This window comes from Microtus pennsylvanicus, chromosome 4, assembly GCF_037038515.1.
Source record: "Microtus pennsylvanicus isolate mMicPen1 chromosome 4, mMicPen1.hap1, whole genome shotgun sequence".
In the NCBI taxonomy this organism is placed as follows: Eukaryota; Metazoa; Chordata; class Mammalia; order Rodentia; family Cricetidae; genus Microtus; species Microtus pennsylvanicus.
Genome location: NC_134582.1, coordinates 38807221 through 38826670, shown reverse-complemented (window position 1 = coordinate 38826670; position 19450 = coordinate 38807221). Strand labels below are relative to the sequence as shown.

The 19450-nt window shown below is 45.1% G+C and overlaps 1 protein-coding gene across 6 annotated transcripts in view; it reads right to left on the bottom strand.

Annotated features, from left to right (window-relative positions):
- The window catches only part of Mcc (MCC regulator of Wnt signaling pathway), a 378701-nt gene that overhangs the window by 49634 nt on the left and 309617 nt on the right, over positions 1–19450 (bottom strand). For all 6 annotated transcript variants that reach the window (XM_075968726.1, XM_075968728.1, XM_075968727.1 and 3 more), the window contains 2 exons: positions 14937–15100; positions 12655–12861 (listed from right to left, as the gene is read on the bottom strand). In XM_075968726.1, coding sequence (XP_075824841.1) covers positions 12655–12861; positions 14937–15100 — 371 coding nt within the window. The remainder of the gene's footprint in view (positions 1–12654; positions 12862–14936; positions 15101–19450) is intronic.

The following is a 19450-nucleotide window of genomic DNA, read 5'->3' as shown; positions in this document are numbered from 1 at the left end:
GAAATTTCAATAATTCATCAACATATTATAAGCCAAAATAAGGAAATTCCCTTGGAGCAAATTGTATTCAATAGTGAAGCCGATCAAAAGGAGCCTAATGCTTTGTTGTGGCTTCCAGGAGCTCAGACTTGCTGGAAATGTGCAGTGTCCTCACAATACAGCAGACAGAGGGGCCAAAACAGGGTACAGACTGGGCCACCTCAAAATGTTGCAGACTGGGCCACATCAAAACAGGGTACAGACCGGAAAGACACATGCCTGCCAGAGTCAAACACAATTCTTGACGGGAGATTCTTTACAACAGTCCCTAACAAACCAAAGGCAGTGTCTGTGCGGAGGCTCTTCAGGCCCCTCGGCAGAGCGGGAGCACCCAAGCTCATGTGCCCAGGCAGCTTCTCTAGTGGAGTCTGTAAGGTCCTGAATAATGAACAGAGTTAACGTCACTCTAAAACCTACATCCAATCTACACTGAGCAGAAAATCATCAATGGCCTGCTCCTAGAGCACCAATCAGCCCACTCATCGTGGCTTGTTTGTTTGCTTGCTTAGTTCAGTTTTTTTGAGTCAGAATCTTATTCTTTTCACCCAAACCAGCCTTGGATCTTACAGCAATTGCCCTGCCTCTGTTTCTCCAGTGCAAGGATTCACGCATGAGTCACCATGGTTTGCCTTTGAGAAACACAAACAGTCCTAGCAAATATGTTAAAACAAATAAAAAATAAATTAACACCAATAAAAAATGACCTGGGTTTTATAAATCTTTGCTTTTCTAATCACAAAGGTACTGAATGTTGAAAGTGGAAAAGCTACATAGCACTGCAAGTTAAAACAGAAAAGGTTCGTACGCCCCTTCAGATTGCTCTCAGACAATGCTTCTAGTTATTTCCCATATGTATTCATGCCTTTAAATAATTTCTAAATCTATACCTTTTTATCTTAAAAGCTAGGGGCCCTGTGGAAACTAAAGGATGACAAACACCTTCCTTTGGGGCCATGCTGTATAGCTTAATGACAGTGTTCATCAGCAGGTGAAAACCCTGCTGACGGGAGTCTAGTCAGCTGTACAGAAAGAAGGGCAGTTGGCGGGAATATGTGGCCTTCTCTTACACATTTGGGGTGAAATTAAATGACCCAATACCCAGAACTGAAGGCTACCCAATAAATCAAGTTAGCTTAGGCAAGGACTGGGAAGAGGAGGGAGGTAGCCAGCTATCAGACATCTCCTATTTACTCCTCCCTTGGGAAACCGTTGGATCAGGGATCCCACAAAACTGACGTCCAAATTCTACATCATACCTGTGCACGTGGCTTTATCTCAGAAGAGACTGGATGACACTATGGCTCCCTGAGATCAACCTGGACTTAGCTTAGAGTGGGCTCCACTCAATGACCTGCATCTTAAAGAGAACCATTGGGGGGCAGGGGGCTGAGGCAGAGCCAGACTCATGGGACCCATGAAGGCCACATGGAGCGACATAAACACAGAGAAGGCTGCTAATCAAGAGCTCTGAGCATCAGGAGTTCAAGGAGGCAACTTAGGTAGCTCCTTTCCAATCTGTAGAGTGGGCACAGCCTTGCTGCCCACATCTTGATTTGGAACTTTGGAACCCTGGAAATATTAAGAATAACTTTTTTCGGGGCTGGAGATATGACTCAGGGATTAAGAGCACTGGCTGCTCTCTTCCCGGAGACCTGGGTTCTATTCCCAGGACCCACTTGGCAGGTTAAACTGCTGGTAACTCTACCTCCAATGGATCTGACACTCTCACACAGATATACATGCCGGCAAAATACATATACACCTAAAATAAAAATCAATCAATCATTTTTCAAGACACTATATTTTTAGTAATTACCTGATAAACCCATCTTCTGTTAAAATGTTTTTATTAAAGGAAATATGCTTTTCTCTATATAACAGGGTGCATTTTTTTTTTAAAATTGGGACAGCCAAGAATCAAAGTGTATCTGATGGAAAACTGGCATATCTAGGAAAATCATTTATCACCCTGACAACCTTTCTGAACTGGGTCCCTCAGGCCCAGCCCCTGACCCTGAGAGGCGATTTTCTCAATCCTCAGTACCTAGCTAATACCCATGCAGATTTAGGGAAGTTGATCTGCTCTAAAGATTGGAACTCGGTTAGCGATAAGGTAAGGTCTCTCAAGGGCTCAGAAACCTAGCGAAACCTGATGGGAACTCCACTATGAAGAGGTGTCTGCAGAGAGCATCGCCTGCAGACGGAGGCTGCATCCCTCCTTCATAGTGTCGGCTGAAAAGACAGTGGACTCCGGTTCTTATTTAAGGGTTTGGGGCTTGTTTTATGTTGACTGGAGTAACAGAAGAGAAAGGACCAGAGTAAGGGGGAGGAAGAGGTAAGAAGGCTATTGATGATGTGGATGAGAAGCAATGAGGTTCCCAACAATGAAGAGGACTAAGACAGTGAGATGTGCTCCAGCGCTCACCCAGACGCATGGGAATTTCGTCCCTTCACATGTGGATACCCTGGTGGAGTATGAAGGGAAGATTATCTTCTGACAGAATTTCCTGGAGAGACCGTAGTGTTCCGCAGCAGCCATGTCTACCACGGTGGCACCAGAAGCATAGGGTGACTCTGCAGTCACTTGCAGTGTGCCTAGCTTACTCAAGGAGATGAATTTTATATTGTGCTTGATTGGAATTTATTGAAATTCAAACTTGAATAGTTGTATTGGCTAGTTGGTATTGTATTGGTCAAAACAGCTGTATAAATATTCAAGGAAATTAAACAGCTGTCCACTCTTGAAGCTGGGTAGCATCATAGATCATGGCATTTCTCAGTGCAGTGGACACACACACTACATACACACACGGTTCCTTCCTACCCCCACTCCCAGGGAGATCAGTCAGGGTTATGTAAATAAGTAAGGAGATAAATAAAGAAATCAAACTGAAGGAAGCCGATCAGAGATAAAGGCATACAATAAGGGATTCGTGGCTGGCTAAGGTCTAAAGAGGAGTGGACATGGAGACAAGGGTCATCTCTAGAGGACATGGTCAAAGGGTCAGTAGAGGATAGGCAGTGCAGGGCCTGCTCAGCTGGGAACAGGGGAAGAGGGCATGGCAGGCAGAAGGAAGGGAGACTTTGCAGAAAGAAGAGGGAGGGGTGGTGGGACCTGCAGAACTCTCATCTCGTGGTGCATTTTCTCTGCTAGGTATAGTGGACTGAATTAACAGATGCCTGATGTGAGGAAGGGGTGTGACCTAGGATAATGAAGTAAGGAAAGAGGCAGGGTGAGCAAGCTTACACCATAGCACTTAGGGGCTCAATTCAAGTCAAGAATGGGGAGATGCTTTCTTCAAACTCTGGACATCTTATCAAAATAATAGGAAAGGGTAGAAAAGAAAATAATATGCGTGGGGCATTCATAGGAAGGAAGACGAAGCCACTGAAAGAAGAAGCAGAACACTGTGTGGTGCATCTGAAGGGAGGTGGCCACTATTTCCACAAGATGAGCAGCAGGGATTAGATTCATGTTGGCAGACTCCCCCAGGGACAACTATGAGAAGCAGGGCTGAAACCAGCTGTCCAAAGGCTGCTGTTCCAGTAACAGTGCACCGGACAACACCATGAGATGGCCTTGGCTAAAACCAACAGACGCTGCTATTAACAAGGCATGGAAATGCTGCATGGAAAAGGTACCATGAGAGAGGGACTCATTGCCAAAGTCAAGGGAAACAGCAGACTCTCTAGGTGCTGGACACAAGAGGACAGGAAGGAGGACAGTCGGGAGGGCAAGAGACAGGGAGTAGGTTCTTGAGCCACACAGTTCTCTGTCCAGCAAAGCCTGAAGGTTTCCTACCACCCCTGTCTGTGGAAAGTGAACACAGCACGCTGCTCTACAATCCCAAAGACTCCTCTGGAGCTATAAAGGGGAATCTATAAGAAATCAAAGCACCAGGCTAGGTGTGGTGGCACATGTCAGTAACTCCAGCATTACAAAGGCTGGAGAGATTGTCTTCAAGCTGACCTTGCTCTCTATAGTGAGGCCCTACCTCTAAATTAATGTATCAAAACCTCCAAAGACAGGGCACAGGTGGGTTCCAACACATGGGTTGCAAAGCTGTACCATCTATCCTGTACACTGCAGGACCTCAAACACATTATCATCTAACACTGGTGTGTATTGCCAAGCCTCCTCCTCCTCTTAGGACACCAAACTTGTAACTCACCCAATCTCGTGTCACTAGACATCAGAAGACTGGCGCTTGTGACCAGGAAGCTCCAGATGTGGAGTGACAGTTGTAGGGAGGAGGGAAGGAGAGAGGAACTAGCGAACCCAGAAGAATCTGCCTCGGATAAGAAGATGAACACCAGACTGTATTACAATAGATAAGTCCAAAAAAAAAGATAAAATAAAAGGAGGAATTTTTATGTACAGTAAGAAGTAATACCCCCCAAAGGACCAAGTGTTGCCTTCTTTTTTTCTTTTCTCACACTCAAGTCTCAGTATGTTGCCCCTACTGGTCTCAAGTCTGAAACTCTGCCTCATGAGCCTTGGGATGACACATGTGGACTACCACATACATCAAGGCTGATGTCAAATTTTAAAAGACTGTCCCTTAAGATGGACTCTGAGGCCAAGAGTATTGGTCTGTTTCATTCACTACTGCAGTGCTTAGCGTTACCGACAGTCTTGAGAACATCCATCCAAATGCAGCTAGAAATCTAATGCACATAAAACCTAACACTTGGCAGTCTGTGGTCTACATCCTCATTCCCTGTATAAAACAAACAGAAGTTGAGAGAGGAAGGAGGTCCTGGGTCATCTGGGCCATGGGAGAAAGGAAACAGAACTGTCAGGTAGTCCTGAAGATGCTGTGTGTCTTGTCTGGAAGCTGGAGGGAGGGGCAAGACTACAGAGGGCAGATGCCCATGGCTGCTGTATAGTTAGGGGGTTCACTCTTTCCTCTGCTGTATAGTTAGGGGGTTCACTCTTTCCTCTGCTGTATAGTTAGGGGGTTCACTCTTCCCTCAGGCTTTCAGAAGTCCACACTCCTGCTGACATTTGAATGTTAGTGAAAGTAACACATTTTAGATTTTTGACCACCAGAGCTGGATGTTAATAAATTTGAGGTGTAGGGTGTTTTGTTGCAACCCAGTCTTGTTTATTTCTGCCTAGCCTGGAACTAACACGGCCAGGCTAGCTTCAAACTTACAGAGTTCAGCCTGCCTCTCTAACTCAGTTACTGGGATCAATGACATGGGCTACCATGCCTGATTAATCTTTATTTTTTAAGCTACTGTGTTGATGGTAAATTGTTATATCATCCATAGGGAATAATCTAAGTATTGACACTGAGTAACACTCGGTTGTTAAAAAAAAAGTTGACTTCTTAGAAGTTGGGAGTAGAATAAAAGTTGTCATTCTACTTGAGGTTAGAAAGCCTGGAGGTTAGTGGGGTTGGGTGATGAAGATCATTTGTTGTTAGGGAAAAGAAGTTCTGGTGTGTACTGCATGGAAGGTGATTGTCTGAGTCACTTTTCTATTTATGTGATAAGACACTATGACCAATACAACTTATAAAAAAGAAAGAGTTTAATTTGGGGCTTACAGTTTCAGCCAGAGAGAGTCCATGATGGTAGATCAAAGTCATAGCAGCTGAGATCTCACATCTCAGAGAAAGAGAGACTGAGAATGGTGAGAGTTTCTTCACAACCTCAAAGCTCAGCCCCAGTGACATGCCTCTTTCAACAAGGCCACACCTCCTAATCCTTCCCAAATAGTTCCATCCACTGAGAGCCAAGTATTCAAAGGTAGGAGCCTATGGAGGTTGTTCTCATTCAAGCCACCACACAGGTAATGATTATGCTCCCTACATTTCAAAAAGCTTGAAGAAGGATTTTTAATTTTTCATTAAAAAATTGCTAAAAATCCCTGAGCAGACATGTCTAACCTGACTCCACGTTACTCAATGTGTATGCATTGAAGCACCACATTACCGTAAATACATTTTGCAAAGTTTAATGTGCCAAAAAATTGGCAAATAATAAAAACATATTTTTAAAAGTAGGGCTGCAGATGGTTCAGCAGCTAAAGTACTTATCACTCAAGCAAGAGGACAGGGGTTTGGGTGCCCATAACCCACTAGATTCAGAGTAGAACAGTGGCCTGCCTGGAATTCCAGCTTTGTAAGGTGCAGAAAGAGGATCCCAGAGCAAGCTGGCAAGCAAGATAGATAGATAGTCATATAGGCAAGTTCTGGGTTTGATTGAGTAAGGGTAACCAAAGATGTTTGCTGACATCCACTTCAGGCCTCCACACTATACACACATGTGCTCACACACATTCACACACACATGCATGCACACACATACACACGAGTAAAAAATAGACAAATAAATAAAGCTGTGTGTAGAACGGTGCTCACCAGAGGCTGGAATGGGACCCAGTAGGAGTGGGACCCAGTAGGGTTGGGTTTGGATTAATAAAGCGAATACTAAGGTACAGTGAGGAGTCAGAGGTTCTGGCATGCTCTTATGGTGTATGGCCACTGCTGGTGATGGTTGTATACTGTGCACTTCAAAGAGCTAGAAGAAAGAATTTTGAGTACTTCTACCATTAAGAAATCATAATCTCTTGAGGGAATAAATAAGATTTAAATGGATTTAATCATTACCCAATGTTACATGTTTCAAAATATTACATAGAATCCCAGCCATGGTTATAATTTATTAACATTTTTATGTGTTAGTTACAAAGTAAATTGAATGATTTAAAAAAACTTTTTAAAGTTTTGGGCAAAAATAAGGGCACTCTCAAGATGATATATTGACTGCTTGCAGATCTTCGCTAACAGAGTTTCCTAAGACACAGGCTCAGACAATTAAAGCAGGAGACAGTGGGGAAGAGAGCAAGAGGGAGGGGCAAGGATGAGCAGTGATGTGGGACAGACAGACATCCTCTGTGTTTCTGCAGAGCAGACAGACTGGCAAAGCAGTCAAGAAGGCCGCCGGCAGACCTGATCAAAGAGAGAACTTATCTACCCAAGGACTCAGCATGTAGACTCCAGAGAAATCCCCAAAGCACTGATCTGTCCAAGGCACTGGGCCTCTAGTGTGTATTTTCGGGAAGCAGAAAGCCTGGGGGGTTTGGTGGCCATGCAGTCAGGGTCATAGCTGGTCACATAGAACCTAAAAGCTCACAGACACATCAGAGCAGAGGTATGCAAAGCCATATGAATAGATCTCAGTCTGTGCAAGGAGGAAACAGGGGAGCATGGTGGGGGCAGCAAGAAAAGACACATGTGTGTGAAATAAAATAATGCACAGACAGACTGAATAGATACACAGAGATGAGGCTATCAGAGGAAGAAATCAACTGAAAGAGAAGCTCGCAGAGACCAGCCAGGACAATACAATCTGTTGATTTAACTCAGGGTCCAGGAACAAATTAAAACAAAAACATGCAAGAAAGTTAATCTTATAAAGACTGGAGCCCAGAGCACAAACAGAAATCGAGATGTTGGAGATTAGGGAACCAATGTTGAAGTTGCCACAGACTTCACAAATATCCCATGGGTATACCCAGAAACAGCTCCTCAGACAGGAGGCCCAGAAAGTGTGATGCTGGAACGAGGATAGCACAGGCAACTGTGTGGGTAAGACAAATGCATCAGTGGCTTCTATCAACTACGAGTGTGGGTCGTGGTTGAATGGCATGCAAGAATTAAGATTGGCACCAGGGTCCCAAGTCAGATAAGGAACATCATTAGCCATCAACAGAAGAGCTTGCTTTGAGGTTCCATGTGGCCGTGCTCACAGGTTGCTACAACCTCAGGCAATTAGGTTGCAATGCATGGTTTTGCTATATTGAAACTGGTGTGGGAGAGACAATTCCTAAGCTACAGAAGGACAAGACCCAGTAGGTCAGAAGAGTCCTACATAACATTTGGGGCAGTCTATCCTCATGTGCAAGGCTGCCTTCTTTGAGTCCAGGGTGTTCAATTTGGCAGCGAACCACTTTCTAAATGGAGATTTTAGAAGACTCTTCATGGAGCCTTCAAATGAGAAATGAGAATCCAAGTGTCGAAAATACAGATTTATTCTTAGGAAGTGAATTTACACGATAATTTAAGCAAGTGCTGTGTTATCTTTGATAGAAATTGGAGGTGGTTAAAACAGACCACAAACTAGGAAAGGAAAACATAAGCTGCTTCCATAGCTCTGGGGTCTGGCAGGTATGATCTTCTTTGTTCTTTAGCCCAGGAAAGTATTCAGATCTGACTACTTAGGAGAAAAGGGAAGTGCTCTGGTCGATTTCTTCCCAGATTTCTAATCCTCTGACAGTTCTTTCCTTTATAGTTAAGAGCTAGCCCTGGGCAACTGCACAGGTACAGCAAGGGCAGGGATGGAGGGTCAAACACAGAGGTATTACCTCAGTGTCTCCTCAGCATGCGTGAGCAAAGCCTTCCTTGGGACCACTCCCAAAGAGGTGACCGAATCAGAGCTCTGAGCAGTCTCTGCCTGAGGTCCCACATACAGCTTCTCACAACAGGGAGGAAGTGTGCTTCATCAGCAATGTCCCACCAGGCTCACGTCACCCAGAGTGACACCCACAAAGAGTCTTCTCCTAAGAGCATTTTGTTTTCTCTCAGTGCCGTCTTAGGATGCCAGAAGAGATTTGTTGAGACCTGTGGGAGCTGACAGCTGTGTCACTATTAACAGAGTAGTCACTAACTGCCAGTCTGTGCTGGAGGAAGAAACAGAATGGAGAACAGGGTGGAGAGGGGACACGAGAAAACAGTTTGAGGAAGAAATCAGGGGAAAGTGCATCCAGAAATGAGGCTCCTTGTGGGGCTATTAGCTAACATCACCCATGGAGCTGACCAGAGAGGCCACACACAAGGGGGACCCCGTGGAGAGGGAGGTGGAACTCACTTCAGGACACACAGGGAACCTAGGTAGAAGGCAGGGGAAGGGAGAAATTGTTACCATGACCTTATGCCACAGATATGCACAGCTTTCTAAAGAATATAAGACTTCCAAAAGGTACTGCTGAGGTCTGTTTATTTCAAGATTATTTGATTCAACTGCACATGGATTCCCTGACACTGTGATTCCAGAAGTCTTGTTCTGCCAAACAGACTGGGAAAAGAATTGATCATTTTGGCTGCATGGCAGCTGACCGAAGCAATTTAGGTCAAAGGAGCAAACAGTATGGAGAATCTGTATCTTGCCAGCACATGTCTCTCTGTGTGCACTTCTATGCCCATGGTCGTTCTTCTATGCCCACCACCTATTAACACTGCAATGACTCTCAATAGCCCTGAAGCCAGGGGTTGTATCCAGTTTATCACTGTGACCCCTGCCTGGCCAGGGAAGACTAATCATTTATATAGAGTACAAATGAATGAAAGAACAAGACATTTTCTTTCTAATTCTAGCTTGAGGAGTTTGGATCTGCTTTTGTAAGTATGAGGAAATAAGGGGCTATATTACAGTGCACTCAGAAACAAATGATTATCTCATTTAAGAATGAACAGAGACCAATACTAATATTGCCCTGCTGTCCCTTAGTTATTGTTCTGCCAAGTCGCCCAATTTGCTAACTGACTCCATTAAAGACCTTAATTTAATTAAATCTTGAGCAAGGCTCAGAAGACCTATGGAGGGCACTTGGTTTAATTGCAGGCAGGGGACAAGCACAAGTTTCATTGATCTCGTCAATGTCTAAGCAATGAAGATGAGCAAAGGGAAAATATATGGTCCGAATTGCTTTCCAGGCAACATTGATGAATTGTGAGCTCAGAGCTGCAACAGAGACAGAAAGGCAAAACAGCCATAGATTATGCACACTCAAAGAGACCAGAAGGAAATTAAACCTTATTCCCTCTCAAAGACTAAGGCCAGGCAAACATTAGACCACAAGAGACAGACCCCTCTTTGGGAAAATGACATGCGCTGGGTGATGTGGGCTGGACGTCTTCCAGTATTTAAAGTCTCAAAAAAAAAAAAACCCTAACATTCAAAAGCATTTAGAAAATTATTTAAGATTCACAATTGTCTAGAGGTGAAGTTAACCCAATTCCAGGGTAAATACGTTTGAAGAAATAATCCTTCAAACTTTGCTGTTTGGAGATAAATGAGGTGCACGTTATATAAATTATGACAAAGGCACAAACAAAAGGGTAAAAACTGATACAAATTTTGACTGAAATGTGCAGATATTTACCCTGAATTGTCATTGTCAGGGTTAGAGATATTCAAACACCGAAGGCGTCTTATGATAAAGAGAAGATGTAAAGGAAAACCTTCCATATCACTCAATCTCGATTTCATTTAAAACACCTGCCGCTCGTTTTCAAACGTTTAGTGCATGCTGACCACAGTGTAGTTTACTCCGGGAGTGGTATTTAATCACCCTGCACCCGTATCATCATCATCTTCATGATGAAGCAAACAGGCCCTGACAGGTCAGGGATCTTGCCAAAGACTCACAAGCACCTTTGTAGGTCAGACTGTGATTCCAAGCAGTCTGCTTCTGGGGCTCTTAGTGGTGGCCTCTAGAGCCAGAAAAAAAAAAAAACTCTGGATGGAGGGGAGACTGACTTTTTTTTCCTTGTTAGTTACAACCAAGGGCTCTTTATGCTTCACTAACCCATGTTAGAGGGAAAAATCACAATATATGGTTACAGTGAAGGCCAACATTTCCCTTGCAAAACATGCACCATCAGCACACACTTATTATTAGACTATCAGTCATAGAGATCGGGAGTGTGACCCAGGAAATTATAGGTGGGGTAGGCCTCCATGCTAAGTCAACTTCGTCAGGATCCCCAGACACAGCCTCTCCTGACTGGGTTTAGAGCCCCCACGCGCGTAGGGAGTATCAGATACCGCTGGGTTCTAGAAACATGCTTCTCTGAGTTCAGAGAGATGTTGTCTAGATAGAGGCAGGAGAGTAGCTCCTTAATTATGACATCACCCACAACGAGGGATAGAGCTGACAACCTTCAAAGCCAGTAATTTATTCCATATCTCCACCCAGTGAAAATTAAGAATATTTACAGATAGAGTATAAACAGAATGATCGGAAGTAGAGATAGCTCAGCAGTTACTGCTGGCTTACTGCTCTTCCAGAGGACCAGAGTTCAGCTCCCAGCACCCATGGTTGTAATCCCAACTCTTCTGGCTGACAATACAGGCATCTGTACTCTCTCAAGGGCAAATACTCACATATGAGTACGCATATACACACACACACACCTACATAATTAAAATAATAAAAACATCTTTAAAAACCACAATGATTTACACACGCCAACCTTAATGAAGAACAAGTTACTTCCCAGGTTAAGGAGACACAGCAATGTTAATGGTCCATTAGCCTCCTACAAGCCCCTCATTGAACTCCATGTGCTGAATCACCAGGCAGAGGACAGCTGGGGAGCCACCTCCTGTACTGCCTCAGTTGAGACTGAAAGGAAAGCAAGCTTCGCGATTCAAAGTGCAGTTGAGAAAGGATGGTTTCTGATAGAAGAATTAATTCTTCCATCCTTAGTCCAATCACAGTTGACAGCCATAGCCGGACAAAGGAGAACTCACAGGCCCTGCCAGGTGAACGAGCATCTTTGGAAAAGTTGGTCCAGTGCTTCGCTGTTGGAACACCAGCATCTTCAGTGGCAGAAACACGTCCTGTCACTGTAGTTTTCAAACCAGTGTGGGTCCTCTTGGGGAGACCAGGGCACCCCTGCCCCTCTCTCTCATACACCTGTACACACCCACACATGTGCACACTACAAAAATGCATGTGCATCCCTGCATACACGCAAGTACACAGCCACCCGTAGATGCATGCAGTTATAATAGCTTCTTTGTTTGCTTGTTTTTGGAGACAGTTTCTCTGTGTAGCCCTAGCTGTTCTGGAACTAGTGCTGTAGACCAGGCTGGCCTCAAATTCATAGAGATCTGCCTACCTCTGCCTTCCAAGTGCTGAGATTAAAGGTGTGCACCACCACTACCCAACAAGAAGAGATTTTTATATTATTCAATATAAATGAGAGAAACTACTATACAGTTAAAGAAAAAAAATGTGGAAAAAATTAAAAGGAAATGTCTATGTTTTCCAATTATGAAAATATCAGACTGTATTTTTTTTAAAAATTATTTTTTTAAAGTTTTTCTTTTTTCAAGACAGGGTTTCTTGTAGAAGCCCCACAAGACAGGGTTTCTCTGTAGCTTTGGAGTATGTCCCAGAACTAGCTCTTGTAGACCAGGCTGGCCTTGAACTCACAGAAATCCACCTGCCTTTGCCTTCCAAGCGTTGGGATTAAAAGTGTGCACCACCACCACCTTCGTCAGACTGTCTTAAAAAATATTTAATTGAGCTAGCGGAAGATGCACATCCCGGAGGAGACTGAGACCTGCAGCCCTGACATAATTCTGCCATCTATGCGTTTAGGATTCCTGAGAAGAGTGTTTTTATCATCTTAGTTCTACCCTAAGGATCCTTGATGAATGATTTCAGAATTGGAATGACCTAGTGATTACCAAGACCGAGATTCCTTACGATTCCAGGTTCTAGAATCTTTGCCTCAGATGCCCTTGGCTCTGCCTGCACACCTGCCCACCTCCCCACGCCCAGGCAGAAGCCAGGACTGTCTGAACACTCACCCTTCTCCGGAGCCTGTCCCGCTCCTCGCGGATGGCGTTCATGGTGGCCTTGGTCCGGTTCAGCTCCTCTTCTTTGCTGCACAGCATGGCCGTCAGGCTTTCATTCTCTTCCCGCAACCCAGCCAGCTCTTTCTCCCACCGGGACCGCTCCTCAGCCAGGTTGGGATACAGGTCCCGACCAAGAACTCCCTCAATCTCCTCCACTGTCTGAAAAACAGAGTCAAATATCAAAGCCACGCTAGCGCTCTTGCAGAAGGGGGACAGGAAAGAGCTTGTGAACCCAGGAGTGGGGTAGAGAGCCCCATGTACACAGTGACACCACTTGGTCATTCTCTGCTCAGATTCAGAGGATGCTGTCACATGCCTGCATCGTAGTTTGTACTACTCAGCAGTCCCCAGAGTTAAGGACAACAAGATCCCCTCTTGGTGCTGAATCTGTGCGTGGTACCCACACAATGTTGATTTTCCTGTAGGAGCTCCAGAGCTGGTCAATTTGCATAGAGGCAGCAGGCCAGGGAGGGATCCCGATAATGCAGTGACTAACACGAGGTTGCAGGATGTGCACAAAGTCTAATTGCAAGTTTCCTAAATTACAGGCCTTCCGTGAGCCAGCTCAGCAAGGAGGCAGGTCATATCACCAGTTCGCGCTCCGGATGTCACACGGGCATTTGGATAGTGTGAATGTGGTGCAGCCCCAGGACGGCAAGGACAAAAGTAAAGCTTTGGTGACACAGGAAAAGCGTGGGCCCTTGGCGGAGGCTCCTCAGACAGCAGAGATGCATTTAGCTAATGAAATGGATGTGAACCAAGTAGAAGAAAATCTTAATAGTATTTGGAAAGTTCTTTCAAAATTTCCATTTTAGACACATGACTGAAGGATCGGGAAGACACATACAATTAGGAAGACCATTCTCTGCTTGCTCTGGGAACTACATGTTCATATTGTCCTTTACAAAGAGCATGGCCCGGCTGGCTTTTAAACAGAAGGGGAAAGGCTGAGCAGAGGGAACACATAGTGATGAGAAATGGAAGATTCCCAACACTGCTTTAGACACAGCAGCGGGTCACCCACGCCAGGTCCCTGAGGAAGACAGGCACCCAAACCTTGTTGCCTCTGTCCCCATGTGGTGCCTTGTCCTTCCTTTCAAATCCAGGACAGTCTATTCGGCTCTGCTTTCTCTATAACTAGTTACCAGAAATCTTTGTCCGTCCCAGATGCTGAGGCCAAAGCTAGCCCCCTAGATGTCAAGACAATCAAATCTGGAATTTGGGAGACTCCAGAGAAAGAAGCACCAGTTAGTGACTGCTTCCCCTCATGGCAAATCCTAACACCCATCCACTGCCACAAAGATGAAGAAAAGTGGAAAGAAAGGCAGCTGAACCAGACATGCACTTTATGACTCACCCACAGGCACTACCACCCTCTTGGGCAATCCGGAATTCTTCCCAACAGAAACTGGGGGCTGGACTGTCCCTTCATATAGGTTCCCGTAAGACATGCCAGTGATGGTGGCTAGGTCACTAAGCCACAACAATGTAAAAGAAAGACACCTGAGGCCCAGGATCAAGAAGGGCCTGCCTTTCCCAATATTCCGAAAGAGGAGAGGCGGTGCACATGCTATGAATTCTTTTTCTCACTCAATCTTTTCTCAGAAGAAAGTGGAACATATGTCAAAGGCATGGTCAAGATCCAGATACACTGGCTGGGAATGGGGTGACTCAGCCAGACCCTTATCCCTCCCTCCTCCAGCAGCACAGACTGTGAGCTCACAAAGATGGGTTCTAGAAACCTTAAATCTGCAAGAAAGCATCTAAGGGCATCTTGCAACACAAGAATACTATATAGCAGCTGGGTGTGATGGTGCATAATCCAGCCCTTGGGAGGCAGAGGCAGGTAGATTTCTATGAATTTAAGTCTTCTTGGTCTACAGTTCCAGGTGAGCTGGGGCTACATAATGAGACCCTGTCTCAAAAAGAAAAGGAAAGAAAAATAGTATGGTGCATCACACTGAAGTGATGTAGTTTAATGCTACTAATGTGACGGTTTCCAAGTAAATCACCCTTTTTAGTGAAAAGTCAATGTTGATCATTGTTGATATGCCCCCCCACATAATTTAGCCCAACAAATATTTATAGAGCTCCTGCTTCTAGCTGATGGCTCAATATGCTTGTATGACTTTCAGGGACTGATAGGTGTTCAAGAAAGCCTAACACCAGGAAAGCTGTCTGCCCTCTCTCCTCCCTAACCTCAGAAAACCAAGCGAAGGGGGAGGGAGGCCCACCTTAATGGCCAAGTCACAGTGCTCGCTGGCTGTGGTGAGCTGCTCAATGTGCCTGTCCACCTCAGCTACAGAGAGATTACAGCTGCTCTTCTTCCTGCCGCAGACAACACTCTCCAGCCCCGTCAGGACCCTCTGCAGCTCCGAGTTCAGGTCACTGCAGTTATCTGAGAGGGGATGAGGAGAAAATCCATTAAACAGGCAGACTGGCAATGAATGTTCCCAGTTTCTTCTACCAGAAGGGGACCATCTGGGAGCAACGGAAGAACAATGAAGTACGGCATTCCCAATGTCAGCATCCTCCAGCCCCATCCCACTGGCTGCTGCCCGAGGCTTGCGGCCAATACAAACCTTTAGACTTTGGCCATTTTCTAAATACCTGTGCCACTCAGAATTCTCTTGCCTTTCAATCAAAGGCAACCACATTGAGTTTTGCTAGTAAGAGCAAAGTGCCCCAGAAGGGACTTCAAACTCTAGTCAAACCCTCTTGCTCAGCCATTCAGACCAACACCGATTCCAGAAGTTCAATAAAGGTCTCATAACTTCACCGAACAACAACAAAAACTCAGAACGAGCATCGCTAATAGATATTAAAAAAAACAAAAACTGTAAGAACTATTCCTGTCTTCAAAAAGCTTCAAGTCCCCCCTGCTCCTGCCCCCATACATCACCTGACAATGCTCCACCTATACAATTTAATCCATTTCCTCCACTGGGGAATAACCAACTTCTAACAAGTTATCCATATAAATGTAAACAATTCTTATAATTTTATTTTAACAATCTGGGTTACTATTAAACTTCTGGATTCTAGAGTCTGGTCAGGGAAAGAAAATTATAATATGAGTTAGATACATATTATAAAATAGTTTTTTTTGTGAACAAAAATCCCTCTAAAAATCAAAAACCATTCTTCTACCTGTTGTTCCAAATCCTGTATATTACCATAACCTCCAATTATTGTAGCAAGTTCTGCATGAAGGATACTACAGTCTTCCCAAGCGAATCCTTCTCCTAAATCCAGCCTGTGTCCTGAATGCAAGAAGCTGGTATCTTCCCAATCTCCCTTCTGGTTACAGGCTCAATGCACTAACAAGACAACTGCTTTTATTGCTAAGCTTTGGAGCACTTGGAGAAAATGTTCAACATTATAGAAAGTAGATTTCTCAGGACCTTTTAACCTACCTCATTTGACTACCCACATCTATTAGTTTCCAGAACCTAGAGAACAATCCAGCAGGAGGCTTTTACTCTAACGAAGGTTCCATCCTCTCAAAGTAGCTTCTTCCTATCTCTCCCACCTCTGTGAATGGAGCCCGCCAACGAGCCAGTTACTCAGGTCAACTCTGAGGCAACCTTGATGCCCTTTTGTGTCACATCTAATTCCAATCCACCTTGTCACTATAACCTCTGAAACTCATCCTTGAACTGAGCAACTGTTCTTACTCTCTGCTGACATCACTGTTCCCCAAAGCGCCATTCCTTCTCAAGCTGGTTGTTCTAATAACTCCACCCACCTGCTACACTAGCTACAGTGAGACTCTTTTTAAAGGCAGGCGATGGTACCTTCCTAGGCCAAACTGTTCAATGGCTCCCCCTACCCCTTACCATAAACCTAAGATCAGACTCCTTACCATGGTCATTAAAAGCTCTGCATATTGGAGACTCATGTCCTCAGCCCAGGCTGCACCATGGAATTCCTTGGGGAGCATTTATAAAATGCCAATGCCAGGGCCCCACCCCAGACCAATTAAACCACAATCTCTGGGGTGGGGCCTAGATGCCGGAAATGTTTTCAGTTCCTCAGATGGTTCTAATGTGCAGGCTGGTAGAATCCCGAGATTGGCCCTCTGCTCCTCTGTCCCGTTGCTCTTTCCTACTGCCTGGCTTCTCTCTATCCCGAGGAGATGTCCAGCTCTGATCTCTCCCAGATGTTCCTCTACCTATGCTCCTTTCCACTTACCATGCAGTTTCCCCACCAAGGTCCTCCTATCTGGAGCACGGGGATTCCATTTCCCAATTCTGCCTGGTCCCCTTGCCATTGTCCTGCTGTGTTTGCAGGAAGCATCACTATCTGATCTAACATGTATGTTCATTATCTTTCCCTTCTAAAAACACATGCTTCTATGAAAGAAGGGACTTTGATCTTCCTCATCACGGCATCTCAGAATAGAACAGCGTAGGCAATCAAAAGCAATTTAAAAGAGTAAAAAATCAGCGCTACACAGTTGAGTCAGCACCACAGAGAAACAAGACAGTCAGCACCAGGATACTTTACATAGGCCTTAAGCTCTTCTTCGTTATGCACGGGAGATGCTGACAGTGGGGAGGGGAGATACACATCACACCAGTTCACCTGGACAGGACAAACAGGGGCTTAGCCCCAAATTGAGGCAAAGGGGTCCAAGCATGGCTGCCAACACACAGACCAGTCTATGAAAGACTGTTCCCGCTCAGGTGCAGGTTCCCTGGTATCCAGAGCTGGGTGAACACGCATTCCCAGATCTGTGTGTGCGCGATGAAGAGAAAAAGGAGCTTATATTCAGCCACTCCACACTGTGATCACACAGGTCCACCGACGGTGTGTGAGTCATGCTCGATGTGTCTTCTAAACGGTTCTCCAGAGTAGAGCTACAAGGTGGCATCCAGGCCTCGAGGAACAGAAGGAAGAGCAGGAGCAGGGTTTGGGCAGCATTTTTCATTCTGCTGTTGGACAGTGGCTGAGCCCTGACCACAGTCTGGAAGCACAGTTCCTAGAGGAACAAGAGACTGTCCTCGATTCTGATAGGCTCACAAATGTACGATGACTACATACTAAAGTCCTTCTCTCAGGGACCTGCCAGGAGCCTGGAAATGTCCCCAAGAGAGCACAGTGTCACACAGGACAGTCAGAAGAATAATGGGAGAGCGACATTTAAGTGAACATACAGAACTTGATATACTGGTGTCTACTGGTAAACCCAGCCCTGGAGAGGGTGAGATGGGAAGCCATCTTCAGCTATGTTGTGTGTTTGAGGCAGTCTAGAGGACATGAGACCTCACATTTAAATGAATATAGTTAAAATAGTCTGTGTCCCTCTGTTCTGAAAGGAGAATTACAAAGTTGTGTACCTGCTAGATGAGGAGCCCCCCAACCCCACCCCAGTCTGTTATTTATACGCACCCCACCAGTTATCTACAGACATGCCACTGAACTCTGCCACTGTGCCCCATCTGGAGACGCAGGGAAGGCAAGGTGGGTTGGCTAGCAGGAACAGATGCGGGGTGCTGGGGGTGAGGCACCATCACCAAACATCGACCCCTGTGCTTTCACTCATTTATCGGTACTGCTCCAGACAGGACCAATGGGAGCTGGTAGCATATCCTTCCAAATAGTCACCTATAATAACCACAAACTTCATCTTTTGGCACACTCTCACTCCAGGAAGAAACTGGACCTTCCATCTTCATGCAAAGACATCAACGGTAACATGAAGAGGTTACAGACAGAGAAGGTCCCTCAGCGAGGTGGTATTCACAGAACAAAGTCAGCACCCTTCACAGCTCAGCAAGGCGTCCAATGCTCAGGTCACTAGGGCAAAGCTCCAGTCTCATCAGCTCACAGGAGTCATCGAGACTTGACGACTTTAGCTCAGTCACCCACGCAGGAACCATGACAGAAACTTCCTATGGTCAGGGCCACGTCACCAACTGCTACTGCAACCAGAATAGGGCTCTTTGGGCATCCAACCACAAGCCTGCACACTGGTTTCTTAGTTAAGAGCCAGAAGAGCCAACAGAGGGCAAATGCATGGGGAATATTAGCTGTGAAATTACTCTGAGAAAGTAAAGGGTTGGCATGCTAATTCCGGGACTAGAATGTGAATGAACCTTAAAAACATCATGTCACATGAAATAAGCCAGGGACAACGATTCTGCTTTTGTGAGATGTTTAGAAGAAGCAAATGCGTAGAGACCGAGAGAGCCTGGGAAGGATATATTAGGCAGTTACTGTTCCGTGTGTGCAGGGTTTAGGAAATAAAAGAAGATAATGGTGATGGTCATAAAACTATGGGTGCACTTAAAACGTCTGAACTGTTCACTTAAAAATGTTTACCATGATGCATGTGTGTGTTTACATTATATATACACACACACATATATAAATATATAAATGACAAAATAATAAATATATTTCAGTATATAAACTTGGAACATAAAAGCTAACAAGTGTGCAGGAAATAGAAAACATCACCTTCAAGTTTATGCTTGGTTCAGAAGGAAGCTGAGGGGCTGTTCATTAAAACTGTCTGGGTTGAGGTGAAGGAACAGAAGAAAAAAAAGATCCAGGAAAGCTCAGCAACTGAGGAGAGTTACTGACTTGTTAATACTACAAGCCACACATGTAGCACCTCCGGCCAAGGGCGGCATGGTGGGGACTTCAGCCACGCTAAGCTTCCTATAGAGAAGGTGAAGTGATGGCCTGCTCTACCTCTGCGAGACGGGACACCCTCTGTATCAAAGACAATATCTTTAAC